Source organism: Ascoidea rubescens (assembly GCF_001661345.1).
Source record: "Ascoidea rubescens DSM 1968 unplaced genomic scaffold ASCRUscaffold_3, whole genome shotgun sequence".
NCBI classification, from domain to species: domain Eukaryota; kingdom Fungi; phylum Ascomycota; class Saccharomycetes; order Ascoideales; family Ascoideaceae; genus Ascoidea; species Ascoidea rubescens.
In genome coordinates, this window is record NW_017962915.1 from 914,616 (window position 1) to 941,213 (window position 26,598).

Consider the following 26,598-nt stretch of genomic DNA (forward strand, 5'->3'; position numbering starts at 1 on the left):
GATGGTCTCTGTTTTTCCTTTATTATTATTCAACATTTTATGAAGTTATGTTTTTATTTTCTTACTTTTACTTTTACTTTACTTTACTTTTTACTTTACTTTCCCCTTTATTGATTTATAGTTTATTTTCCTTTTTACTCTGTCCTAGTTATATTAGAGGTATTTCAACATATATCTTTTTGATTTAAAAGTTTCTTCGTTATTTTTTATTTCTTTCCCTTTTCGTTTTATAATTACTTTGCTTTCCCACTTAAATGAATATATGAAATTATATACAAACTTAAATTTATTGAATCTTGATATCTATCTAAATATATCAAAATAAATACACAAATAAAATGATGGAAAGTGATAAAAATATGTAAGAAAACCAGGAAAGGTATTGTAAAATTGTTTAAATGAAATCCAATTTGTTTTTTGATTTGAGATAGTTTTCAATAATTTTCTTTTCTCTCTCAAGTTTATGGTATTCTTCAGCCTTTTCCACTTTATTCTGTAATCTTCTTTTAGCAAATTTAGGCACAAATGGTTGGCTCTTGATATAGTCAGGGAGATGAATCATCCCTCCAAATGATTTGATGGGTTTGGCCAAATCGCTTCTCGTTCTCCCTATAACTTCATCGTTGTAATTTCTCATGACTTGAGCATACTCAATCATCATTTTTTCTTGATCGTCAATCTCATTATTCTCTTCAAATGTTTGTTCTGGCCAAATGAAGGGGTCCTCCATTTCGATGGTCATCTTCTTGATTTGACTGGCCCTGTAACGTGGAGTACCTGGGTGTCCTTTGTAAACACCTGGGGATAGTTGCACTGTAACATTTAACGCTCTCAATCCATAAACATGATACAAGTAGTCTCTCAAATCCAATCTATTGAAAGCTTTTGGCACAATAAATTTGGCCTGGTATGGGGTATGTTTGGCGTTGGGTCTCAACAAGATCACACGAGCCTTGGGAAAATAGACCTGCTTCTCACCTACTTTGAAATGGGGCAAGTCTTTCCTAATGGCATCCTCTTTCCTCTTCAACAAGATGTCACTAAAGGTCTGGGTTTTGATCTCTTCGATGGGTTTGGCTTTCGCAGCAGCTGCAGCCTTTTTAGTTTGTTTGATAAACCATCTTCGCTTGAACTTTGTAAGGTTCTCCACAATCAGGGTATTTACACGGGGCATTGCAAAACACTAAAACACCAGTCTCACACACAAATATCACACCTCCAGCAGCAGAATCAGCAGAAACAGCACTTGCAGCAGAATCAGCTCGACCTGGTTCGAAGCCTCCAGCGATGTTGGGGAGCTCAGAAATTTTAGCGAATTTTCGCGGCCGGGTAAAGCGCGGTACTGAAAAATTGAAGGCTCACGAAGCGCCTTTCCACTCTTCGCCAGCTTCTCTTGTTACTTCTGAGGACTGTTTTGGTGGCGCGTCTTCTGATTGTGCTGCTTAGGTTGAGTTGGTTTACCACTGGGTGTTTATAGGCAGCGATGGATGGTATGTTTTGTGTCTTGCCCCTGGCTTTGATCCGTTTCAATTCGTCTCCGGGCGCCCTGGGTTGTTTGTAATGGCCCTCAACAAGCTCATATTAACATCTATTGTTTTTTTTATTTTTTTTGCTCAAGAATATGACGACTATATGGAAGATCCTTATGGATACGATGATGAGGATCAGCAGATAACCTCCGAAGATTGTTGGACTGTGATATCTTCTTTCTTCAACAAGAAAGGTTTGGTGTCCCAGCAAATTGATTCCTTCAATGATTTCGTCAACACTGCAATTCAAGAAATCGTCAATGAAGACTCTAATTTGATTCTTGATCAAACTGCTCAGCATGTCACTGCTGACGACAATATAAACAAAAGATATATCATATCCTTTGGAAAAATTAAAATTTCTCTACCAAGAATAACTGAAAGTGACGGTGTGGACCACACAATGTATCCTCAAGAAGCTAGATTACGTAATCTAACATATTCCTCACCTCTTTTCATTGATATCACTGAGAAAAAAATTGTGTCTAACGATGACGATCCAAAGGCAGAATGGGTCGATAAAGATGAAGCAACCACTGCCCAGATATTTATTGGAAGAGTTCCCATGATGTTGAGATCCACCTTTTGTGTTTTAAGAGATCTAACAACTTCTGATTTATATGGTTTAAAAGAATGTCCCTATGACATGGGTGGTTATTTCATTATCAATGGTTCCGAAAAGGTTTTAATTGCCCAGGAAAGATCGGCTGCGAATATCGTTCAAGTCTTTAAAAAATCTGTCCCATCGCCTGTATCTCATGTTGCTGAAATCAGATCCGCTTTGGAACAGGGTTCAAGATTAATCAGTAATCTAGAGATCAAATTAATGCGTTCAGGCGATAAGACTTTTGGTGGTAGAACTTTAAAGGCTGTCCTACCATACATAAATCAAGACATTCCTGTTGCTATTGTATTTAGAGCATTGGGTGTAGTTCCTGATGGTGATATTATTGAACACATATGCTATGATGAAACTGATTGGCAAATGTTAGAAATGCTAAAACCTTGCATTGATGAAGCATTTTCCGTTCAAGATACCCAAGTTGCTTTGAATTTCATTGGTACAAGAGGTAGATCCTTGGGTGCAAGAAAGGAAAAGCGTATTCAATATGCCAAAGATATTCTCCAAAGAGAACTACTACCTCATATCACTCAATTAGAAGGTTACGAGTCCCGTAAGGCCTTTTTCCTCGGCTATATGATTCACCGATTGTTATTATGTGCATTAGAGAGAAAAGAAGCAGACGATAGAGATCATTTTGGTAAAAAGAGATTAGATTTGGCAGGTCCTTTACTCGCAAAACTATTCAGAATCTTGTTTAGAAATCTCACAAAGGATATATTCCGTTATTTACAAAAATGTATTGAATCAAATAAAGCATTCAATTTGAAAATGGCCATCAAATCCGGTATTATAACAGAAGGTTTGAAATACTCGTTAGCTACAGGTAACTGGGGTGAACAAAAGAAAGCAATGTCCTCCAAAGCTGGTGTTTCGCAGGTTTTAAACCGTTACACATACTCATCAACACTTTCCCATTTAAGAAGAACTAATACCCCCATCGGAAGAGATGGAAAAATCGCTAAACCACGTCAATTACACAATACACACTGGGGATTAGTATGTCCAGCAGAGACTCCAGAGGGTCAAGCATGTGGATTGGTCAAAAATCTATCACTAATGTCTGTTATATCTGTTGGTAGCCCCAGTAGTATAATTCTTGAATATTTAGAAGAATTCGGATTGGAGCCTTTAGAAAGTTTTGTGCCTCATGAACAAAAAGATACAACTAAAATATTTGTTAATGGTGTTTGGGTTGGTATTCATCCATCACCATCAGATGTTGTTAGCCAAATGAGGTTATTAAGAAGAAGTGCTGATATATCATCTGAAGTTTCGATTATCCGAGATATTCGAGAAAAGGAATTTAAAATAGTTACCGATGCAGGCAGGGTTTGCAGACCATTATTTGTGGTTGAAAACGACCCAGACAGTGATGATTTTGGTAGATTAAAATTCAAAAAAGAGCATACAGATAAACTAAGAAGATCAGATGCCGGAGATCTAGATGAAGATGAAAGAGATGAATTATTTACATGGCAAAGTTTATTGCAACAAGGGATTATAGAATACGTTGATGCTGAAGAAGAAGAAACAATTATGATTGCAATGACACCGGAAGATTTGGAACAAACCAGAATTGGCGCTGAATTGAACTCTGAATCAGTTGATGCTGCCAAACGTATTCGACAACGAAATAATTTCCATGTTCATACTTGGACACATTGTGAGATTCATCCAGCTATGATTTTGGGTGTCGCAGCCAGTATTATCCCATTTCCAGATCATAATCAATCACCACGTAATACATATCAATCAGCTATGGGTAAACAAGCTATGGGAGTGTTTTTAACCAATTATAATGTTCGTATGGATACAATGGCGAATATTTTATATTATCCACAAAAGCCACTTGCGACTACAAGATCAATGGAGTATTTGAAATTTCGAGAATTGCCAGCGGGACAAAATGCCATTGTAGCGATTGCATGTTATTCGGGGTATAACCAAGAAGATTCGATGATTATGAATCAATCATCTATTGATAGAGGGTTGTTTCGATCCTTATTTTTCCGATCATATACAGACCAAGAAAGAAGAAAGGGGATGTCATTGGTTGAAGAATTTGAAAAGCCATTAAGAAGCAATACATTGAGATTGAAACATGGAACGTATGAGAAGATTGATGAAGATGGGTTGATTGCGCCAGGTATAAGAGTGTCTGGAGAGGATATAATTATTGGTAAGACTACGCCTATATCGCCAGATAATGAAGAATTGGGTAGAAAGACGCAATTTCATACCAAGAGAGATGCGTCTATGCCATTAAGAAGTACTGAAAATGGTATAGTTGATCAAGTTGTTTTAACTACTAACCATGAGGGGTTGAAATTTGTTAAGGTTCGGATGAGAACCACAAAAGTTCCACAAATTGGAGACAAGTTTGCATCACGTCATGGACAAAAGGGTACAATTGGTATAACCTATCGACATGAGGATATGCCATTTTCAAGAGAAGGAATTGTGCCAGATTTAATTATAAATCCGCATGCTATTCCATCGCGTATGACAGTTGCACATTTAATTGAATGTTTGTTGTCGAAAGTGTGTGCATTGATGGGAACCGAGGGAGACGCTACGCCATTTAATGATGATATAACGGTTGATGCAATTTCGGACATTTTGTATACGTTTGGGTATCAATCCAGAGGATTTGAAGTATTGTACAATGGACACACAGGAAAGAAATTAATGGCGCAAGTATTCTTTGGGCCCACGTATTATCAGCGATTGAGACATATGGTTGATGATAAGATACATGCTAGGGCTAGGGGGCCATTACAAAATCTAACTAGACAACCAGCCGAAGGTAGATCAAGAGATGGAGGGTTAAGATTTGGAGAGATGGAAAGAGATTGCATGATTGCTCATGGAACAGCAGCGTTTTTAAAGGAAAGATTGATGGAGGCATCAGATGCGTTTAGGGTGCATGTGTGTGGTATTTGTGGATTGATGTCAGTTATTGCCAATTTAAAGAAGAACCAGTTTGAGTGTAGAAGCTGTAAAAACAAGACCAATATTTATCAAATTCAAATACCATATGCGGCCAAATTGTTATTTCAAGAGTTAATGGCAATGAATATAACACCTAGGTTATATACTGAACATAGTAAGCTAAGTGTTCGATAAGATGTATTGAGAAAGTGTAATATATAAAATATAAAATATAAAATATAAGGTGACTAAGATGATTAAATAGACAAAGAAAGACAATAATAAACTGATATGAAAATAAGATGATATAATAATATGATAATATAATATAATATAATTATATAAAATTAGGAGAAAAAAAGAGAATATATATAAATATATATAAATATATGAATATATATAATGAAGAATAAAAACACAAAGACATGAAAGAAAAAATTGATAAATATTAAGAATGTAATTGAGCAATGATATAGTGATATGAGACAATAAAATAGTGATATAATGATATAGTAATATAATACAAGTAAAATTTGAAAAACATTATAGCGATAATTATAATTAATGATTAGTGCTGATCAAGATTGAATATTTTTAGTTATTATAGTTATTTTGGTTAATATTATCATGGTTATTATTTTGGCTACCATTGTTAGTGTTGTTATTACTGTTATTATTGTTACTGTTATTATTGTTACTGTTATTATTGTTACTGTTATTATTGTTACTGTTATTATTGTTATTATTATTATTATTATTATTATTATTATTATTATTGTAGATATCGTAATAATAGGTATTGATGTTGAAATCTTGTAATTCGCCAAATCTATCAAAGTCATCTTTGTCATCAAACCATTTGTTCAATTCGTTGGAAAAATCCAAATCAGGAATATACTGGTCTTGCTGGCCAATAAAGTCAGAATTCAACCTGTAGATGACCAAACTCGGGTGAACGTAGCTGCTGAAATGTAGCACAGAAGTGGCAGGATCCAAGTTGTGGGACTTGATTCGTTTGTAGGAGTAGTTGTGGAGGTTGTTGACGTTGTCTGGAGAGATGTCGATGTTGCGACTGGAGTCCATGCTGGCGTTGGTGGTCGCAGTGCTGGTGGTGGTGGTGGACAAGGGCAGGGCGTAGGAGGAGCTGGGACTGGAACAGGCCATGCAGGAGTTGGAGACACAGGAGCGAGACATGGAGGAAGAGCAGTAGTCTTATATGTGAACAAGGCAGCTGGACAAGCTGTTGGTGGGCGATGGTGTTGGGGCTATCTCTGCTGCTTCTTCAGCTGGTTCTTCAGCTATCTCAAAACTATCAGAGCTGAGATCCCAATCACCGACTGCCGCATCGGGCAATATCCTCTCGCGGAGAAAACATCCGGGCGCTAAGAGATAAAGACAGAGATATAGATGATATACAGATTAGATGATATAAAGATAGAAGATAATGATATACAATGCTAGATACCAGATAGTAAATACAAAGCGCAACCACCCAGCCCAATTATGTACAGCAGCCCCTGGCCAACTAGCCCCTGCCTGCCTCCTTCTCTGTCTTCTCTGTCTGCTCGTTCTGCTGATCCTTCTCTTGCCTCTTGAGAAGCTTCCTCACCTCAGGCTGCTCGTCATAGAACGCAATCAAGTTCTGCTTGTAAGGGTGCTCGTTTCCATCAAACACCTTTAATCGGTTCAATCTGATCTTTCGCAACGAGTTCTTAGGCAACATTCGGCTCACTGCCTTCACCAACACCTCTCCGAAGCCCTTGTCCTGGCTCACCTTCTCCATTGTAAACTTCTTCAAGTTTCCTGGACGTGTGCTGTGTCTGTAGTACAACTTTTGCTTGAACTTGTTGCCTGTGACCTCCAAATCAACGCAGTTTGTCGCAACAACATAGTCGCCACAGTCGTTTCCCCCAGTGTATATAGGCTTGTGTTTGCCCATCAATGTCACCGCTATATCGGTGGCTATTCTGCCCAAGGGTCGATCTGCCTTCGACACATTGATATGGTGCCAGACCCTGGCATACGCTAACCCAGTCTGTCCTCCAAAACATATTAGTATACGTCCCCCCGATACACCTGGATGTCGCTACTGCTTCCACAGAATACTCACTTTGCCGATTTTCGCTGACATTTTGCTTCTCCTTCTATTGTTTGCTCACTTTGGCCCAAACTCTTCTCGCTTCGATTCGCTTTCCTTCTTTTCATCTCAATTTTTCACTCTTCACCGGGTAACCCCTCCTTCCATTTCCAATACTTCCCTTCTCGGATCTGTTGATTATATTCAATAATCCCACAACGCTTATCTTAATACCATCCATCACATTCATAACACTACCCAATTTCAAACAACCTAAATTTGGTTCAAAAATGTTCTTCATAGTATGTCTGCTTTCTCTTTCTCTCCCATCCACACCTTCTCTCCACGATCTTTATTAACCTTTTCTCTTTAAAGAAAGACCTAACCTTAAACTTGGCTTTGCACCCTTCATATTTTGGTCCACAAATGAACCAATACTTGCGTGAAAAACTATTAACCGACGTTGAAGGCACCTGTTCTGGTCAAATTGGCTACATTGTTTGCGTTCTAGACTGCATGAAAATCGACATAGGAAAGGGTAAAGTAATTCCTGGTTCAGGTTCCGCTGAATTTAAAGTCAAATACAGAGCTGTCGTTTGGAAACCATTCAAAGGCGAAGTGGTGGACGCTGTCGTTGCTTCTGTTTCCTCCCAGGGCTTTAAAGCCAGTGCTGGTCCTTTCACAATCTTTGTCTCCAAAAAAACAATCCCAGATAATATGACCTACAACCCAAATGCTAACCCTCCTGCCTTCTCATCCGATGACCAACATATAGAAAAGGGTTCAAAAGTAAGATTGAAAATTATGGGTACAAGATCTGATGTTCATGAAATCCATGCTGTGGGCAGTATCACTGAAGAAAACCTTGGTTCAATATGATTCTTCATTTCTACCATTTCAACTTCAATTTCAATTTCAATTTTTCACAATTTTCCACAATTTTCCACAACTTTCCACCAACCAATTCTAACTAATTTTGTATTTTATTTTACTCTACTCTTTATCTTAACCTATTTCCACTTTCTTTTATTTGTATTTCCTTATTTATAAATGCATAATTAAAATAAAAATCTATATAAACTTATTACCAATTAACTAAATACCTAATTAATCAAACTAATTATTAGATTTTAAAATTCAAAAAAAAAATCAACTTCTTGGGCCACATCTTCTAAATTATCAACAGAATAATACCTCGTCAACTTTAATATCAACTTTAAACAATCCGGAAACTCATGGTTCAAATTATTCAAAAAAATTATCTTAACAATAGGCGAAATATAATAAATCAACTCATTAATATTTTTCTCTTTATTATTCAATCCCATTAAATAATTCACTATTTTATCAATTATCATAAAAATCATACTCTCCTTGAAATTATCATCCTTTTTAATCTCTTGAATTATTTTTCGTCCTATCAAATATCGCTTACTTTCCTCTTCTTCTTCTTCTTCTTCTTCTTCTTTTTCTTTTTCTTTTTTGTTTTCTTTTTTACTTAAATAATCTTCATATTTAACATTGAAATCCCTCTTTATCACTCGAACAAAATTCAAACTCAACATCTTTATAAACCTCACACTATCCTTTTCTATCTCACTCAAATAAATATCAATCAACTCCTCAATAATCTCAAATATTTGTAAATCAATCTCTTCATCGATCTTACTCGCAAACTCAATTAGTTTACTTAGAAAAAAAAATATCCTCTTTCCAATATATTCTCGAATTTTATCATTTTTCAAAATTAATGAATGTAAAACTAGTATAGCCTGAAACATTAAAGCTATCTCCTCATTATTTTTGAACGTATAATTTTCCATTTCCATTTCCATATCCATATCCATATCCATATCCATATCTTTATATTTATATTTATGATTATCACTTCCACTGAATTTACTATTAACAATATTGCAAATCTTTCCAAAATTTCTCAATTCCTTTGAAAAGATCTCCTCAATGCATTTGTTCACTTTCATAATATTACAATACTCTTTAATCTCAATCGCCGAATAACTCTTTAAAACTTGTAATGTTCTTGCTTTTAAAAAATTAAATCTAGAATCAACATATGGTATTATCCAATTTTCAATCAATTCTCCAATTTTGTACATCTCAAATTCAGGTTCAACTAAAATTTCTGAAATTGAATCAAACATAATCAAAACACAATCTATATCTTCTGCCTCTTCAAATCTTTCAATTTCATTCTCTTTATTATTGATTTCCATAAGCTTCCTTTGTTCTTTTTGTTCTTTTTGTTCTTTTTGTTCTTTTTGTTCTTTTTGTTCTTTTTGTTCTTTTAAATTTGTTTCAATAAACTCATAAATCTTCTTTATAAATATCTTTGATTTACTATTAGCCAACGCCACTAATAATGTTTTGGCTGAATAAGTTGGAGAATAATAAAAATGATCAAATCGAATGTAAAAATTATTATCAGTTAAATCCCTTTTTTTTTCATTATATCTATACGAATTCTTTAAAAAACTATCCTCGCTATATCGATCTGTCTTTAATGATTCAAAAATAAACTTTTGAATAATATCATCGATTTTTAATTCTAAAAATCCCCTGATTCTTTCATTATCAATCAACTCGATCATACTTAAAACAATCGAGTGCAAACTCTTGTCCGATATGAATTTTTTTTTGTCTTCATTTTCATAGTACTTTTCAAGCAATTTAGAATATCTATCGACAATTTCAGGAAAATAAACGTTCATAAATATGTGCTGGAAATTTGGAATGGAATTTAGAAACAAGTTAGAATTAAAACTGCTAAATAATAAATAGATATTGTGAAAGGCATAATCGGTGTATATTATCCAATGGTTTAAAATCTCAACATAGGGAGGAGTTTTAAAGTTTTTCTCGAGTGATAGGCGAGAAATGTCGCTAAAATAATTAAATTCTTCATTCTTTCTTATGATATTCAAATTAAACAACGTCCATGAATTTAGAGTCGTTTCAGAATACAAAGATAAGGAATTATATGATGTGATATATGATAAGCATCTGGTTAGAAGAGTCAATATTTCGCTGTTCTCGAGTGAAAAACAGCTTTCCTGGGGTTTTATTTCATTGTTGTTAAATTTGGATAGTTTAAGGGGGATATTCAAGTCATTTAGTATTGTTTGCGCTATGTTTATTAGCTGAGGAAATAATAGAACAAAAGAGTTTGTTAGTTGTTGTTTTTGGTCTTTGTTTATTATTTTTAAGTTGAAATTATTTAGTACATGGTCAAAGCTTTTTAAGCAGACAAAAATAAGATTTTCATCAAAATTGTTATTAAAGTTGTTATTGTTTATATTGAAGATTTCAATTAGGATATTGATGAAAAATAGTATATCATCAAAAGAACGTTTCAAGTCAAAGATTATTGATAAATTCGAAAACAAGTATTTTTTCAAGTTTTGATTTAGTTCATTATTTTTGATTAAATTCATTTCAGCTAGATCAGTTAAATAATGATGTTTCAACCAATTTTTTTCAGATGAGAGTATACCCAATTGATTTGGTAAAATAGAGTTATTATTATTATTATTATTATTATTATTATGAGTGGAAGTGGAAGTGGAAGTGGAAGTGGAAGTGGGAGCACTGTTATTATAATTCCAAAATTGATTGAAATGATGGAATAAGAAACGAGAAATTTTGAATTTCAATTGATGGTTATGAATATTTTTATTTTTGAGGATATTAATACAATTAGACAGAAACCCAGGAATGAATCTGATATTACCTAGTTTTTTATTTTGATTAAGATCGAAGATTTTAATAATCAAGTCATTTAAATTTATTTGATCAACCATTTTATATTATACTATGTTATATTATTGTATTTTATTATGTTATTATTTTTTTTTGATTAAAATTGTAATTATATTATAAATTATATTATAAATTATATTATAAATTATATTATAAATTATATTTTGAATTATATTTTGAATCAATAAATGCTAATGAAATTTTTATGAAACTTTTGAGATTTTTTTTTTTTTTAGATTTTTGGATAAAATTTAAAACTAATTTAAAACATAACACTTTTATTGTAGATAAATATATGTAAATTTTGAAACAAGTAAGCAAGTCAAAGAAAAGAAAACTCTAATGAGACTTGATAATTTAAAAGAAGGTGTTTCTTTTAAATGAAATTGTGTAATAAATTTTGTTATTTTTATATCAAAAATCTAGAATAATTTAATTTCAAAAAGCAAAAGCAAATGAAAACAAATTAAAACAAATAAAAATTTAATTTTGAATTAAATTTGGGGTTATAATAGCTTTGCTGATCTTGAAGTTTATATATATATATATATATATATATATATATATAATTTTATATAATTTTATATATATTAGGAATCTTAATATTTTTAATAATCCTAAAAAACTTTAAAAAAACTTTGAAATCTTTGAAATCTTTTGAAATCTTAAATTTTGAAATGACTTTTAAATGAGATTGAATTTCAAAATAAAATTAAATTTTAGATTTGATTTCTGTTGTAAAAGGATATAATTTTAATAAAATTTAACAGAAATTCATAAAAATGAATAAAAATTAACGAATCTTTTTTAATAAAATTTTTTAAATTATGGAAATAAAATTTAGGTACAGGTTACTTATATACGGTTTTGCTTATCAATTAAATAAAACAGTGTAAAGTAAAAAAAGAATAAAAAAAAAATAGTAAATTAAAAACAAAAATTATTTCAAGAGTTAAAAAATTTTGAATTAAGAGTGAAGCCCAATAGGCTGAAGAAGAAAGAAAAAGAAGAAAAGAAAAACAAATTCAAGTGATAACCAATTTTTAATTGAATGATCAAAAAAATACAAATTAATACAAGGTAACACTAAAAAGTATTGAGTAGTACTGGTAAATTTAGCAATAAAATTAATAATATCATTAATGATGTGATTGGAAATTTCCAATGAAGAGTGATTTGAATCAAATTTGCAAGTGAAGTTGAATTTGATTAGGCTTGTAAATATTCATTTCCTAACACCTGAATTTCATTTTTGCTTTTTTCTTTGCAAGCGAAGAAAGGAAGAGATTTCAAAGACAAATAATTGGTTTAGGGTAAAATGGAAAAAAAAAGAGGATTTGAATCTTGCGAAAAGAGTTGAGAATGGGATTATCTGAAGCAAAAAATAAATGCAACTGAATTAGAATGGATAATAATATCTCGCAGGCAATATAAGAGTTTGAAACTTTTGGGAAAAGTATGGAAACTTATTGGGAAACAATAAAAAGGTTCAAATTATCGGTATTAATAAATGTATTAAAAGGGATTCACTTACAAAATGTGGTTTGATTATGATGAATCGAGATAATATTTTCAAGCACGTATGTTGATATAAATCAAAACCCGTAAATCGATAGGTTGAAACAGCAGCAATTACGTCTTTGAAAGCAGCAAAACATTTCCACTAAACTAGCTGCTGCACCAGAGGAAGTAGCGAAAAAGAGCCAAAGCAACTGGGTTGTTTTGAGGAATAAGAGCTGCTGTCTTCGGAAGACTGTTTCAAATTGGCTGGATGAGACAGTTATGAAGCAGCTGGAGCTGGAGATGGTTCTGGAGATGCAGCAGCAGTAGCACCATCTCCATCTCCAGCTCCTCCAGCTCCTCTAGCTCCCCCAGCACAGACTACAAAAAATAGAACATCTTGTCGACGATCTAGACCCAAGCAGGAAACCCCAGCCAGAGATTTCCTGCTGTGGACTTTGGAGCTGTTCTCCACCAACTGCTTGTCCACTATTCTGTTCTCGTCCAGCGTTTCTAGAATTCTATTCTGTAAGAGAGTAAGAGTAAGAGGGCCTTCAGGGCTTCCTTAACTTCTCCTGCTTGCTTTGAGTAGTCCGATCAGGTATGCAATAATAAAAACCATCCACATTTCATTTCAGCACTGGCTGTTTGCCCTGTTCGTGATATTATTTTGCGTTATTATTTGTGATACTCTTGCCCTTACTATGCTGTGTTGCGATTTGTTTGTTTCATCTACTGTTTTACGGCTCGTTTCCTGGCCTGCAAAGCTGTGTTTAGTATGGGCTTATTGTGGGCTATTGGCATACTCCCAGCATGCAATTGGGATACAGCTCTAATCCAACCTACAGCCCATTCCACTCTCCAGATCGCTTATTTGCCTGGGGCTTTAGCATTTTAAGTTAGTTGACGTTTTTCTATCAACTCAGTACTTGGTATCGAGCCCAATCCTCTTCTGTTTCTGGCTGCTGGGAAGGGAAATTTCCTCTTCAACGTACTTCTTTCCTGGCCTCTGATTGGCTGGGAATTTGATTTCTATGCTTCGATTTCAACTTTCAAATCCCCATTTTCTCTTTTGCAGCTCTTTTAATCTTTCCTCTAACTTAGGTGCTAAATGCTGCTACCAGAGCACGATCTTCTCCTGTCCTGCCAATCTTATTCTCATCATTCCCTACTACTGACTGCAATGATTCATATATTGCATATTCTATGAAATGCGTCAATCGTATATTACGTATCTCTGGCAAAAAACCAGTCAATCGTGTTAATCGCTGTGCTATCGTCTACTTTCATACAACCGACACATACTGATTGATGTCTCTCACAATCTCAATGGTTTCATGGGGATTTGCTACCCACGCTGTGCAGGCCACCAATCTGGCCTTGAAATCGTTTGCGTTGATAGAAGCAAACTGGTCTCCAACATGCAATGTTTCAAATGTTTCAATTCCACCAAGGTAACTTTGTAAAGACTTCACCCCAACGCTTTTGTCTCCAATATCAATCCACACATCATTCCCACCATTGAATGCGCAAAATTTTATTCTCTTTGCACTTTCGCAGTTTTCCAATTTTTTTTGGCAAGTTAAAACGATTTCCTCCAACTGTTCTCTGGACAATGCTCTGGAATATTTCTGGATGATTCCCACTGCTTTCTTCTTGCATATAATCTTGCTTTTGTCTCCAATCTCCAATTTGGAACTCACGTTAATCAATGTCTTCTCTGCGATGTTCAAAAACTCTGCGATATCGCTTGTAGTCCAGCTTTTTGCCTCTTCAGTCTCCCATTTTTCCTTATCAATCCACTCCAATTTGTTTGCCAACAGTTCATTGAATCGAAATAGATAATTGCATTCCCCTCCAACAACAAAAAAATTCCTCTTTTGCTCCAATGAAAGATCCAAACATTCGTCAATCGAATCAATTAGCCCCTTTAGTCGCTCATAGTATCTATTTCCTTCACTTTCTGAGTATCCTGCGGCTGTAACAACTCCCACCATCAAATTCCTCTTCAACAACCCAAGTATTGGCCCAATCACATCTGAATCATCCAAAATTGACATTCCATCCTCGTATAATGTAACATCTCCATCGAATGTAACCAATTTCAATGAATACTTACCAGACTCATCTCTTCTTGTTACCTCTAACACCTGCGCTGTGTTCAATATACATCTGATGTCGTTAAAACTGGGTGCAACGTAATTTCTCTTGGAAATCGATCTCTTTTTATCCTCAATATAAAACGCTTCAACCAATGGCAACACTGTGAAAAACCCCCCAACGTTTGGTAAAAACTGTCGTAGCCTGGAAAATGCTACTGTATTACTACCACGACTCTTAATATCATCGATAATCAACTTTTCAATATCTCCAAAGATCTCAGCATATCGACTTCGAGCAACTTCGCTGTTTTCTTCTCCTGTCATTGTCTCATCTTTCATATTATGTAGAACAAATGCTCCGAGCAATAGTGTTTTAATCCACTCGATAAATTCATCTCTACGATGGTTCTTCAAATGATCTTTTCTCAATAATTATGTATTCAATAATTAGTATCTTATTCCGATAGTTACTATCACAATTATCATCATAATCATCATCACCATCATCATTTAAAAATCAACTATAAATATTTTGCTATAACATACAATCAATACGATATCTTGTTTATTTTTTAGTTAGTATCAACATAAAATAAATAAATAAGAAATGCTCGCTATATAATATGATCTTGAACATACTTTGATGACATTGCTAAATCCTAAAATTAAGATGTAAATATTAGTTAGGCTGAAAATATCAATCTGGGAGAAGTATTTCTCATTTATATTATCACACATAATTCCTCTGCATTTTTGTTTACGTTTTTCTCATAAACAGAAATTACACTTTTAGATTGCTATTCACAATTGGTGACTAATATTTACTTTTTTATTTTGATATTGGCAATCACAAAAATACAAAAACAAGTTTGAATTCTTAAATATATGAATATATGAGTATATAAATCATATATGATTATCAGGATATCAAATCTGAGGTTATCACATTACACTTTGCTTTTTTTGACGATAACATGATGTCAAATTTCATGAAATCGATAAAAATGAAGAAAAAGAGAGCACTTGTGTACCAGATAAAATTAATATTCTCTTAATAATCGATCTTTGGTATGGAGGGCTAGATGAAAAAAATGAATTATAGAAAAAAAACCAAGTTTTCTCATTTTATAAGCTGGTCATAGACAAATATAAATATGATTATCAATAAACACAGAAAAATGATTTTAAACAACTCTGCAATCCATAAAAGAGCAAGTGAAAAAAAAAAAATTATCTACTTTACTTTATTTTATTCCATTTAATTTCAATTCAATTCATTTTATTTGATGTGGCCAGAATAATGATATTTATTTCAATTAAGATATACACTACCATAAAGTGTGACATATAAATAAAAAAAACTGGGGTTCAATTTGAAAATGATCAAAAGAAAACAACAATAAAAACATTTAAGGGATATTCTGATCATTAAAAAGTCAAATCTAGTTAATTATTTTAACGTTATTAATATGTAAGACCACTGGCAAACTAAAATATATACATCAAAATAATCAGTCATGGTTCTTTCGGATGTACCGAATGACTAGTGAAAAGCAGTCAGTTGATTTGATTTCAAGTAAAATTGATTATTATAAAACTACTCAAAGATTGTTTTGTATATCAAAAGGTATAATAAAAACAAGAAGTTCAATTATTTAAGCCATAGGTTCTTTAAAAGTTCAAGAATATAATAGTGACAATTAAAAGAGTTAGAATAGGGTCTAATATGGAAGTTATTTAAAAAAAAACAAAAAACAAAAAACATTAAAAGCAAATGAAAAGAAAACTTTTAAAATAATGAAGTAATTAAGATAATATAAAGAGCTGTAATAATGAAGTGAAAACAGAAACAAAAATCTTTAAAACAATGCGCGAGTATGTGGTGGATCAATTTTGAATAAGACTAGTCAAAAATATAGCCAAAGTTCTCAACAAAAAACTCTAAAAGATTGGAAAAATAAATCTGTTTTATTGCAATTAATGAAATTTCTATCAAATCTGATTTCAAAATAAAATAAAACAACCATTGAAGAAATCAGAATAAAAACTTGGATAAATCTTTAAAAAATGGAACAAAATAAAATTCATAATATTTAAACTTTTGATTTTGATATAAGGATGTTTTTTAAATTTTTTTTGATGAGATTAGCATATCATGTACAGAGTATTTAAGATTTTCTATAAAAATTGTTGAAAGTTTTAAAATTTTGATTTTAAACAAATTATTTTTGATGCACATATTGTGGAAAACACCAATGTAGACAAAAATTAAACATGACTTTAATATTTCATTTTTAAATAACATTGAAAACCGATAAAAGAATTTTTTCAAAGGATTATCAATTTGATTATGTTTTTGATCGATGAGAAAACATAAAAATGCAAAGAAAAAAAAAAGCCAACAAAATGCGCATTTGTATTGTTTTCTACCACCGTTTTGTGTTATTTATAAGCAAATCTCAAAGCAGATGGAAGCTGTCACAAACAAAACAAAGAAAATATGCAAGATTTATGTCTCATACGTCATCGATGCCCAAGGTCTTAAATAGAGTTTACGGTCTTAGAGTTTACAATATCGCGCCTATATTCCAAAACAAGCAATTAAAATATCTCCAAACAAACGCAACATTTACTCTGAGTAGCACGTGATCAAAGAACTCAATTGATCTGTTTGGCTCGTTTTATGAAGGGGATGGAGATCGAGTAGCAGACTCTAGGCTGAAAGAACAATGTTTAAAAGGATTTTCAGTAAATTATTGCGTAAGTATTGGGCTTCTTGTATTCAATATCATATATATGTTGTTTTAATGGTTCCAAATACATTGCAACAATCCGAATTATGCCAATCATCTAACATTTAATTTTATTTTTTCTAAAGCCCCTGAACATGGAACAGTTCAGGAAATAATCAACTTCAATCACCCCAATGAGATAAACAAAGTTTTGACTCGATGTGATCAAGAGCTTGGTGGGTTTTCTACAGTGAATCTCGACATTGTTCCAAATCCTGATGATTCCAAGACAAATGTAGCACATTTCCATGGTTATTTGAATCTTGATACACCGCCAAATAGACCAGACATCACACATTCTGGGTATGCAATGTGGAGAATAAAAGATCAAGAACGGACATTTTTCAATAAAGATAGATATTTGGATTGGAGTGCTTATAACCAAGTGGCGTTAAGAGTTAAAGGTGATCATAGAAAGTATTTGATCAACATACAAGCAGATGCTCCAAAGGATACCGATATTTTTCAACATCGTCTTTTCTTAAATAATCCCAATGAGTGGGAAACGGTTATGGTTCCGTTAAATCATTTTGTAATGACCAACTACGGTATCTTTAGAGATCAAGATTGCTTGAACACTTCAATGATCAAAACCATTGGAATTGGTATACTAGACAAACAATTTGGCCCATATTCTTTATATGTTGATTGGATTAAAGTGATGTGTGGAGATAACGTTCACAAGACATTTGTTGAATCAAGAATGGAGAGTTCTAACAAAAAATTGACCAAAGAAGAACAAAAAAAGATATTAGAAGAAGAACAAAAAAAGATATTCGAAGAAGAACAAAAAAAATTCCCAAATTCAATCGAAGGTTAATAACAATTTATTTGAATTATATATAATATAATAAAACCGTTCTTTCAGTCAGTGAATAGCAAGCAGTAAACTTTCACTATAATTTCATCACCAATCAGTTTTGATTTTCTCAATCTACAATGATTAAATAAACCTTGTACCGATTCATACAGAAATTTGCTTTTAGTCACATATAAAATCAATCGCGTGTTTATAAATAGGGCTCCAAAGGCTACTTCCAAATGTGGTGTTTGCATTCAAACTGCGTCACAAAGTGCTGCAATTTCTCTGCTGCACCCCAAAAAACCAAACTCAAAGCGCTCTTTCTTTCATGGTCAAGCGAACGGTCTCGTTCCATCCAACACTCGACCGCAGAGCCCTAGTGCTAGCTATTTTCATGAGCTCGTTCTGCATGTCAATTTTCATGGTGTTAGTGAAAGAACTATACTTATAAAAAGTGGATTAAAAGTCTTAACAGCTTCTTCACAATATTAAGAAAACATCAACTCAAGAAGATAATATATAATTCAAAATGGCTAGAGGACCGTAAGTGATCATTTCACACTACAATACTATCAACTAAATATTAATTTGATGAAGGAAATAATTCATTATTTATCTATTTGATATAATTAAACTTCATCATAAAAAGAGCAAAAAAAAAAAGAAGAAAAATTGGAAATTTGGAATATTGAAATTAATTACGATAATTAAAATTTTGGATTTATAATTTATACATGGGTTTACCAGATTTTTAATTTTGAAAAAATGTTGAAAATATTATTTACAAAATGAGATTCTAATGGAAACAAGTTGATTTATAAGAATTTTCTGAATAATTGAATTGCATTCTTAAACATCAATAAACAATAAGTAGATTTATTTAATTGAATCAACAGAGCTATTAATTAAACATTAATTTTACAAAAGCGTTTGAAAAAAAATAAAATTTCGGCTTCACAAAAATTAATTCTTACAATTGTTTATTTTAAACTGATTTAACAATTTTCATTGTTCAATTTGATTTAATTCTGTAATGAAAAAGTCATTTAATAGAAAAATGTGACCAATTATATTCATTTTATTTAATTTTGTTCATCAAATCAAGTATTTTCCATGATTTAAAATAAATCAATTTGATTTCTGCAGTTGAAAGTTTAATTTATACATCTTTTTTTGATAGAAAAAATTGAATCGTCAATTACTAACTAAATATAAATTTTAATACAGAAAGAAACATCTTAAAAGACTTGCAGCTCCAAACCATTGGATGTTGGACAAATTAAGTGGTACTTATGCTCCACGTCCATCCCAAGGTCCACACAAATTAGGTGAATCTTTACCATTGGTTGTTTTCTTAAGAAACAGATTAAAATACGCTTTAAATGGTCGTGAAGTCAAAGCTATTTTAATGCAACGTCATGTTAAAGTTGATGGCAAAGTCAGAACTGACACCACCTTCCCAGCTGGTTTCATGGATGTCATTAGTTTAAATGCTACCAACGAAAACTTCCGTTTAGTTTACGATGTTAAAGGTAGATTTGCTGTTCACCGTATCAGTGATGATGAAGCTTCTTACAAATTAGCTAAAGTCAAAAAAGTCCAATTAGGTAAAAAAGGTATCCCATACGTTGTTACCCACGATGGCAGAACCATTCGTTACCCAGATCCATCTGTTAGAGTTAACGACACTGTCAAAATTAACTTGGCTACTGGAAAAATTGACGACTTCTTAAAATTCGATACTGGTAAATTAATTATGGTCACTGGTGGTCGTAACATGGGAAGAGTTGGTGTTATCACTCACCGTGAAAGACATGAAGGTGGTTTCGATATAGTTCACATTAAAGATTCTTTAGATAATACTTTTGCTACTCGTTTAACCAACGTTTTTATCATTGGTGATGCTGGAAAGCCATGGATCTCATTACCAAAAGGAAAGGGTATCAAATTAACTATTGCTGAAGAACGTGATCGTCGTCGTGCTCAACAAGATTTATAAATAAAATGATTTCATTTTTTTAATGTTATGTTTTATTTAATTAATATTATATTATTGTATTAAATATGTAAAAAAAATTCATAAAATCATAAATCTCCCTAGAACTCTATAACTACGACCAATTTTCATGCTATTAGTTTTGCTGCGTTCCCCTAGTAGTTCTTTCTCATGCCCCTTCGTTCTTCTTATAATCATGATCTCTATAGCTCGCATCGCTGTTGGTAATTGGACGACATTTATCTACCTCTTTGAATACACTTTAAAGCAGACTCTGATTTGGGGTTCCCTGCTTACCCTGTCCTCTCATCACTGCGCTAACGCGTACTAAACGCCACGGCGGGTAACGGCACATGCACATGTTCAAATCAGCTGCTATGTTAAACTTGTCCCTAATCTGCTGCGATTTCAACCTTTTTTATTGTGGAATCGCCTTGAATGAATCACTTTCTCAATTACCCAAGATCTGTTCGTTCACCACTCTGCGATTTCACTGATAAATGGCTTCATCAATACCTTACGATCCTGACGACTTTGACAACAATCCATTTGCAGAACCACAGATCTCGATCTTAAACAACGAGGCTAATTCCCCTGCTTCCTCTTCTCAAGCACCTTCAACAGACTCTCCAAATGGCCCACTGAATAACTCTTCAATTGAGCAGCAAAATCCACCTCTAGCTTCTCCATCGGATCAAAACGAGCAACAAGCTCAGAAAGCACAAAACCAAACCTTAGATCAGCCCCCAGGTTCAAAGCAGCCAAAACTGGCTGATAACCAACAAGACAATCTAAAAAACAGAAAGTCAAACTTATCTCTTTTGCCTGAGAGACGCTCAAAAAAATACAAAATCAGATTGCTGATAACTGCTATTGAAAGAGTTGGTAGAAAAGACCCAATCATAAAATTTGATGCTTATACTAACTTGCCCAACTTCAGAGGCACCTCTTTTAAGGATATTCGAAGGACTCACAACGAACTAGTAAAATTCTTTACTTATTTAAATGGTGCAAATCCTGAATGTTTTGTGCCTGCAGTGCCTCCTTCTTCCACAAGCTCTGGAATCGGATCAGACGAAAACGACGTCAAAGTCAAGCAAAATCTACAAGAATGGTTTGATAGAATTACCTCCAACCCAATTCTTATAAGAAACGAAGAATTTATCTTTTTCATAGAATCAGATTTTGGCTATTCTCCGGTCAACAAGGGAAGACCTCCTGCCACAGGTTTAAAAAGGAAAACTCTTAAACAACTACAACCTCCATATGATGAAGTAACTGAATTAGCCGAATTCAGACCTTTGATAAAACAAATTTATTTAAATTCTCAAACTTTGCATCATAAACTTGAAAAATTATCAAAAGCAAGAAAAACCTTGGGTTTATACGAAAATGAGCTAGGCAACAGAATCATGGAGCTATCTAGTCTTGAACCCACACACCCAGGAATGGCTAATATGTGGCAGAAGTTTGGAAAGACAATTGTAGTTAAAGGCGATATTGAAAGTGTTAAAGCTACAACAGAAATGGCCTCCTTGGGAGACGGCTTGAATCTAATTATTAATGATTCCTATGTTATTAAAGAAGCCTTGACTAACAGACATTTGTTAATGAGAGAACTTATAAATGCTCAAGCAAACACTAAAAGTAAACATGCACAAGCTGCAAAAATCCGTTCCAGAACAGAAATTAATCCGTTAAAAGTAGACGAAGCTTTGCAACAATTGACTGATGCGACTAAATTCGAAGAAGACTTGACTATCAAAATAAAAAGAATATCTGGAAATATGTTAATTGAAAAACAACAGTATCTTCAACATTTTGACAAATCAATTAAAAAGTATATTAGTGAATATACAAGAAAAATAATTGAAAGTGAAAGGAAAACTTTAGCTGTATTTGAAAAAATTAGAAGTGATGTGAGAAATGTTGATGAAAATGGGGGTTTGAGTCGATTAGGCAGAGAAGCTTACCCAAGACATAAAACTGTTTCTGTACAAAGCCAAGGTCCTGAAGGTGATAGCTGGAGTGGTGACAGAAAAACTAGAGCTGTTGTACCTGGACAAAATGCTCTTCAAGAGGATATAAAAGACTTTTCAAAGCCAAACCAAGTGCATAGAGCAAGTACAGCAAGTACTTTAGATTCTGAAGAAAATACTATTGATGCCCGTAATGCTGCTTCACTTTTAGGAGGATCAACTTTTTAATTAAATTAATGGTTAATCTTGTTTATTATTTTTATTATTTTTATATTTTATATTTTATATTTTATTTTTTATTTTTCATTTTTCATTTTTCATTTTTTTTTCGTTTTTAGTTCTACGTTTTAAGCTTTTCAAAAGATTTTTTCACTAAATTTAATTTCTGTTTTATAGTTGTTGTTTTATTATAAGACATATTGAATAATGAATTAAAACAACCAGAAATCATTTACAATATTTTTTTTTTTTTTAAGAATCAAAAGTTAATATTATTTAAAATTCTAGTACAAATGAGTTAATGAATTGAAGGATGCATAGAGAAAAAAAAAGGGGCACAAAATGTTTTATATAATAATAAAATGAACGTAAAGTAAAGTAAATATAATTAAAATAGATTCGGATAACAAATAAAAATTAAAAAATCAAAAATTAAAAATGACCATAGATTTTTTCCCGAAGAACATAGCTTTCATTGTAATGATCAATTTCTTCCCAATTACCAACAATATCATCTTTTCCTTTAACAACACCAGGTAGTGTTCTTCCTTGTCCATATCTTTTCCAGATTTTTTTAGCTTCTTCATCAGTACCTAAATCTTTGTAAGTAAATTCAATTTGATTTGCTTCTAAAATGCCTGCCAATCTATTGGTTCTGGGTATCATTAAGAAGCCACCACCAGCTAATGAGGTGAATATGTTGACAGTTTCTAACTTTGAAACGCCACTTGTGGTTTTTGTATTTTGAGTATACTTGGGCTTAGGTTGAGCTTCTTCAATTTTTTTTGTATTTATAAGAATTGGAATCTTTGGTTTTGGAGTAGGTTTATTAGCTCCACGAACTTCTTTCATGGCGTCAGAAGATAATTTATCTTCGCCCAATAATGCTTCTAACTCGGCGATTTCTTCTGGAGACAAGTCTTCATTGAATAGACTATCAATGGAAGCTTTTCTTTCAAGTTTTAATGACTTTGATTTATCGGGTGATTTTGGAGAGCTAATGATAATAGTGCTTTGTTTATCGGAAGCATCTTTACCACGAGATTTTTCATCAATTGTTTCAACAGATGGCTTTGGTTCAATTTTTTCACTCTTTTTTTTGTTGGAGTCAATTAAATTTTTTTCATCTTTTTGAGATTTTATAGAAGAATTTGAATTAATTGACAAAGTAGAAACTTTTTTGACAATATTTTCTGAAGAAATAGGAGTAGGTTTAATAACAAATTTGGAAGAATTTTCCTTCATAAACTTAATTTGTGAAGTAGTTACTGCATCTGAGTCTAATAAGGCCTCTAGCTCTTTGATTTCATCTTCTGTCAAGCTTACGTCAAGTTCTGAGTCTTTGGTTAGGATTGATGAGGTGTCCATAGAGTCTTTTGATATTTTTAGTGATTGCTCGTTTGTAGGTTTATTCGAAGATGGATAATTGATGGTGAGTTCTGGTTTATCAGTATTAAATTTTGTATTTGTTTTTGTAACAGGGTTAGTGTTATTAGTGTCTGTATCATTAGTGTTTGTATCATCAGTATTTTTGTTTGTGTCAGTATTTTTATTAGGATTAGAAATAGTAGAAGATTGAACTTCATTTGATAAGGTTTCTTTGGTCTTTAGACTTTCATCGAGCTTATCTGTACCTTGAATTGTTGGATCAGATTCCTCAGTCAAATCAAAGATTTTTTGGGATGATGGATCGTTATGTAAAGATTTTGTCTCGAATTCATCTGTCAAATCAATAACTATTTTTTCTTTTTTTTCTTTTTTTTCTTTTTGTTGTTGATTAACATTTTCTATAATTTGATCATCAAGTTCTTTTTTGATTTCAATAACTTCCTCTTTAACCTGGTTATTCTTTTCTTGATTCATTTCTTGATTCATTTCTTTAAGTTGATCAGTAGTTTTTTCTATGTTTTTCTCTTTGGATTCCTTTTTAATTTCAAATTTTTTGTTGTCATTATCATTATAATTATCATCGTTATCATCGTTATCATCTAGTGTGATGATTAATTTTTGCTTAGGTAATTTCCTTTCAATTGGGAGGGTTTGTGTATCATTTGAGGTTTCAAGCGATGAGTTTGATAAGTCGAGTAATTGTGAATTATTTTTGTGTTGGCTTTGAACGTCATCATTAGTTAGATCGATGATTTCATGTGTTGAATCATTGTGAGATTTTTGGTTAGAGATTTCAGGTGTTAGATTGTTATCGTTATCGCTATCGTGGGCATTGATAAAGTCGTCTATATCGATGATTTCGATTTTTTTTTGTTGATTGTCTGTGGAGTCTTTTGGCATTTGGTGGGAGGAGTTGTTGGGCAGTGGATTTGTATCATGGGGAGTGGGTATGGGGATTGAAGAGATGGAAATAGAAGATTGAAGAGGGTTTGGAAGTGAGGAAATGGCAGTTCCCATGGTTTCTTTTTTGGGAGAGGAAGCAGGGAGATTGGATGAAACAGCAAGAAGACTATGATTTGATGGGTGGTTGGATAAAGTTTGCAGAGAGTGTCTCAGGGCATTTTGCAGATTGCGATCAGAATTTTTTTCAGGAGTTGGGGCGGGAAAATCAGGAGGAGGAGGACCATTTTCGGGAAGCAGGATTTGGTTGTTATCGAGAACAGTGAGAGCAGTGTTGATGAGTTCCTGGATGCTGCCAACACCAGAGTCATTGTCGTTCAAGGTGGTTTTGGAGAGGTCGATCTGGTTTGAAGGAGACTCGAGGATAGGCAAAAGTTTTGAATTTTGAATGTCATTGGCGCTGGCAGAGTTGGTATTGTCGGTTGAAATGGTGTGGGTATTATTTGATTGATTGGTGGATTGTTTAATGTTTGGTTCTTTAATAGTTGATTCTTTGGTAGTTAATTCTTTATTGATCAATTCTTTATTAGTTGATTGATTTTTATTAATGTCATTTGAATGATTTTTGGGGGAGTCAATATGATTGGAAACATCGATTTGGGGTCTTGTCTTTGGAACCGATAATTTGATATTGCCATAATCGTCAAAAGACAAGTTTCGTAGGTCGTCGCTATCGATAATGTCGTTGTTGTTGTCGTTTGAGATAATTATATCTGTTGACATGTTCATATAGGTGAAGGAGTTTGCGGATAAAGTAGAATCGTCGATCTCAGTTAATAATAAGGGATTTGATTTTGATCTGATCATCTTTGGTGGTAATGGAGGTAAAGAGGTGAGATTATCGGTGGTGTTTAGACTGTTGATGTTTTTAATGTCTTTTAATGGGAGATCAGGTAGTTTGGGGATGGGATGAGATCTGTTGGTTTTTGAATAATTTTCATTATGTTTAGTTTTATCAGTGTTATTACTGTTATCATTTGAAACAATTGTATGCGATCTGGATAGTTTGCCTAGGGAGGCCTTCGCAGAAACAGATCTTCTTTTGAATTTGCTGACTTTCAAATTGTTCGAGGAAGTACTGGCACCAATTGTATTGTAGCGAGAGATTCTTCTGGTTTTACGGATTTTTGATTTTCGAATTCGTGGGGCTTTTAAAGTGTCAACAACAGGTGAAGAAGAATTGGCCATTTTGTCTCTGTCTCTGTCTCGTTTTGAATTAAACGCTGAGGAGGAGGAAGCGTTGGGGTCTGTGGTGTTGGACTGGCTGCCATGATTATAACTTCCAGATGAAAAATTTCGCTTACTTATATTGTTTCTGCTGGATAAGGAATTGGAGCCATGAGATTGGCCTGTGTTGGGATGGTCGTTGTTTCCAAACAAACTCAGAAGAAACTTTTTGAAGAAGCCATCGCTGCCCATTTTCGAGAATATTGGTTGAGTTGAGGTGGAGATGCTGGCTGTGGACTGAAAAGTGCAAGAGATGAGGGAGGTTAGCTGTGCTTTGAAAAGGAATATGGAAAGAGGTTGGTCTGCAACAAAGGACCAGCTCTAGAAGTGATGGTAGCAAAAAGAAAATAGAAGAACGATTCAAAAACACTTTCAACACAAAACAAGAAACAGCACAAGCACCACAAGCACCAAAACCACCGGCATCATTCTGCTCGCCCGCTACATTCTTCGCGCCCATCGCGCCGCCCACTCTCGCGGGGTTGCGCCCACCGCACAGCGTCGGGCCCGTGCAACTGACGCGCTAGCTCCCGGTTGTGAAGGGCTCCTCGCGCACGTCCCAGCGCATAAACAGCTCAAACCGCAGAAGCAGCTCAAATGGTCAAAGGCATAAATTATATCAAATCAAATCAAATCAAATCAGGTCGTAGATTAAAAAAAACAGACAGTAGCGCAATCATTCCAACAGTTTTT

General features: G+C 33.3%; 11 protein-coding genes across 11 annotated transcripts; 5 read left to right on the top strand and 6 right to left on the bottom strand.

Moving 5' to 3' along the window:
- Positions 1-394: 394 nt before the first annotated feature.
- MRP20 (mitochondrial 54S ribosomal protein uL23m) lies at positions 395-1,174 on the bottom strand (the record flags this gene model as incomplete). The annotated part of the gene is made up of 1 exon (XM_020191823.1): positions 395-1,174. One exon carries the CDS (start codon positions 1,172-1,174, stop codon positions 395-397), a length of 780 nt encoding a protein of 259 aa, XP_020048816.1.
- Positions 1,030-5,617, top strand: RPB2 (DNA-directed RNA polymerase II subunit RPB2). Its single transcript, XM_020192850.1, has 2 exons — positions 1,030-1,490; positions 1,619-5,617. Exons 1-2 carry the CDS (start codon positions 1,484-1,486, stop codon positions 5,278-5,280), a joined length of 3,669 nt encoding a protein of 1,222 aa, XP_020048817.1. The 5' UTR covers positions 1,030-1,483; the 3' UTR covers positions 5,281-5,617.
- ASCRUDRAFT_135676 (uncharacterized protein) lies at positions 5,227-6,368 on the bottom strand. The gene has a single exon (XM_020189097.1). The coding sequence runs from the start codon at positions 6,277-6,279 to the stop codon at positions 5,680-5,682; it is 600 nt and encodes a 199-aa protein (XP_020048818.1). The 5' UTR covers positions 6,280-6,368; the 3' UTR covers positions 5,227-5,679.
- Positions 6,369-6,469: 101 nt separating this feature from the next.
- MRPL23 (mitochondrial 54S ribosomal protein uL13m) lies at positions 6,470-7,344 on the bottom strand. The gene is made up of 2 exons (XM_020194888.1): positions 7,196-7,344; positions 6,470-7,120 (listed from the first exon to the last, which is right to left on the bottom strand). Exons 1-2 carry the CDS (start codon positions 7,214-7,216, stop codon positions 6,611-6,613), a joined length of 531 nt encoding a protein of 176 aa, XP_020048819.1. The 5' UTR covers positions 7,217-7,344; the 3' UTR covers positions 6,470-6,610.
- A 108-nt stretch (positions 7,345-7,452) lies between these two features.
- Positions 7,453-8,041, top strand: RPB7 (DNA-directed RNA polymerase II subunit RPB7; the record flags this gene model as incomplete). The annotated part of the gene is made up of 2 exons (XM_020194450.1): positions 7,453-7,464; positions 7,538-8,041. The coding sequence occupies 2 exons, from the start codon at positions 7,453-7,455 to the stop codon at positions 8,039-8,041; spliced, it is 516 nt and encodes a 171-aa protein (XP_020048820.1).
- A 135-nt stretch (positions 8,042-8,176) lies between these two features.
- On the bottom strand, positions 8,177-10,982 carry ASCRUDRAFT_74875 (uncharacterized protein; the record flags this gene model as incomplete). The annotated part of the gene is made up of 1 exon (XM_020192851.1): positions 8,177-10,982. A coding segment is annotated over one exon (2,690 nt), but the record flags the coding sequence as incomplete, so codon positions are not given.
- A 2,289-nt stretch (positions 10,983-13,271) lies between these two features.
- ISN1 (IMP 5'-nucleotidase) lies at positions 13,272-14,570 on the bottom strand. Its single transcript, XM_020192852.1, has one exon. The coding sequence runs from the start codon at positions 14,497-14,499 to the stop codon at positions 13,726-13,728; it is 774 nt and encodes a 257-aa protein (XP_020048822.1). The 5' UTR covers positions 14,500-14,570; the 3' UTR covers positions 13,272-13,725.
- Positions 14,571-17,264: 2,694 nt separating this feature from the next.
- On the top strand, positions 17,265-18,507 carry ASCRUDRAFT_74878 (CIA30 family protein). Its single transcript, XM_020192853.1, has 2 exons — positions 17,265-17,301; positions 17,420-18,507. Exons 1-2 carry the CDS (start codon positions 17,271-17,273, stop codon positions 18,151-18,153), a joined length of 765 nt encoding a protein of 254 aa, XP_020048823.1. The 5' UTR covers positions 17,265-17,270; the 3' UTR covers positions 18,154-18,507.
- A 122-nt stretch (positions 18,508-18,629) lies between these two features.
- ASCRUDRAFT_74880 (40S ribosomal protein eS4) lies at positions 18,630-20,362 on the top strand. Its single transcript, XM_020192854.1, has 2 exons — positions 18,630-18,678; positions 19,363-20,362. The coding sequence occupies exons 1-2, from the start codon at positions 18,665-18,667 to the stop codon at positions 20,132-20,134; spliced, it is 786 nt and encodes a 261-aa protein (XP_020048824.1). The 5' UTR covers positions 18,630-18,664; the 3' UTR covers positions 20,135-20,362.
- A 216-nt stretch (positions 20,363-20,578) lies between these two features.
- Positions 20,579-22,338, top strand: VPS17 (retromer subunit VPS17; the record flags this gene model as incomplete). The annotated part of the gene is made up of 1 exon (XM_020188936.1): positions 20,579-22,338. Exon 1 carries the CDS (start codon positions 20,632-20,634, stop codon positions 22,336-22,338), a length of 1,707 nt encoding a protein of 568 aa, XP_020048825.1. The 5' UTR covers positions 20,579-20,631.
- Positions 22,339-22,550: 212 nt separating this feature from the next.
- On the bottom strand, positions 22,551-26,580 carry ASCRUDRAFT_135796 (uncharacterized protein). Its single transcript, XM_020189098.1, has one exon. The coding sequence runs from the start codon at positions 26,095-26,097 to the stop codon at positions 22,762-22,764; it is 3,336 nt and encodes a 1,111-aa protein (XP_020048826.1). The 5' UTR covers positions 26,098-26,580; the 3' UTR covers positions 22,551-22,761.
- Between the last annotated feature and the right edge of the window lie 18 nt (positions 26,581-26,598).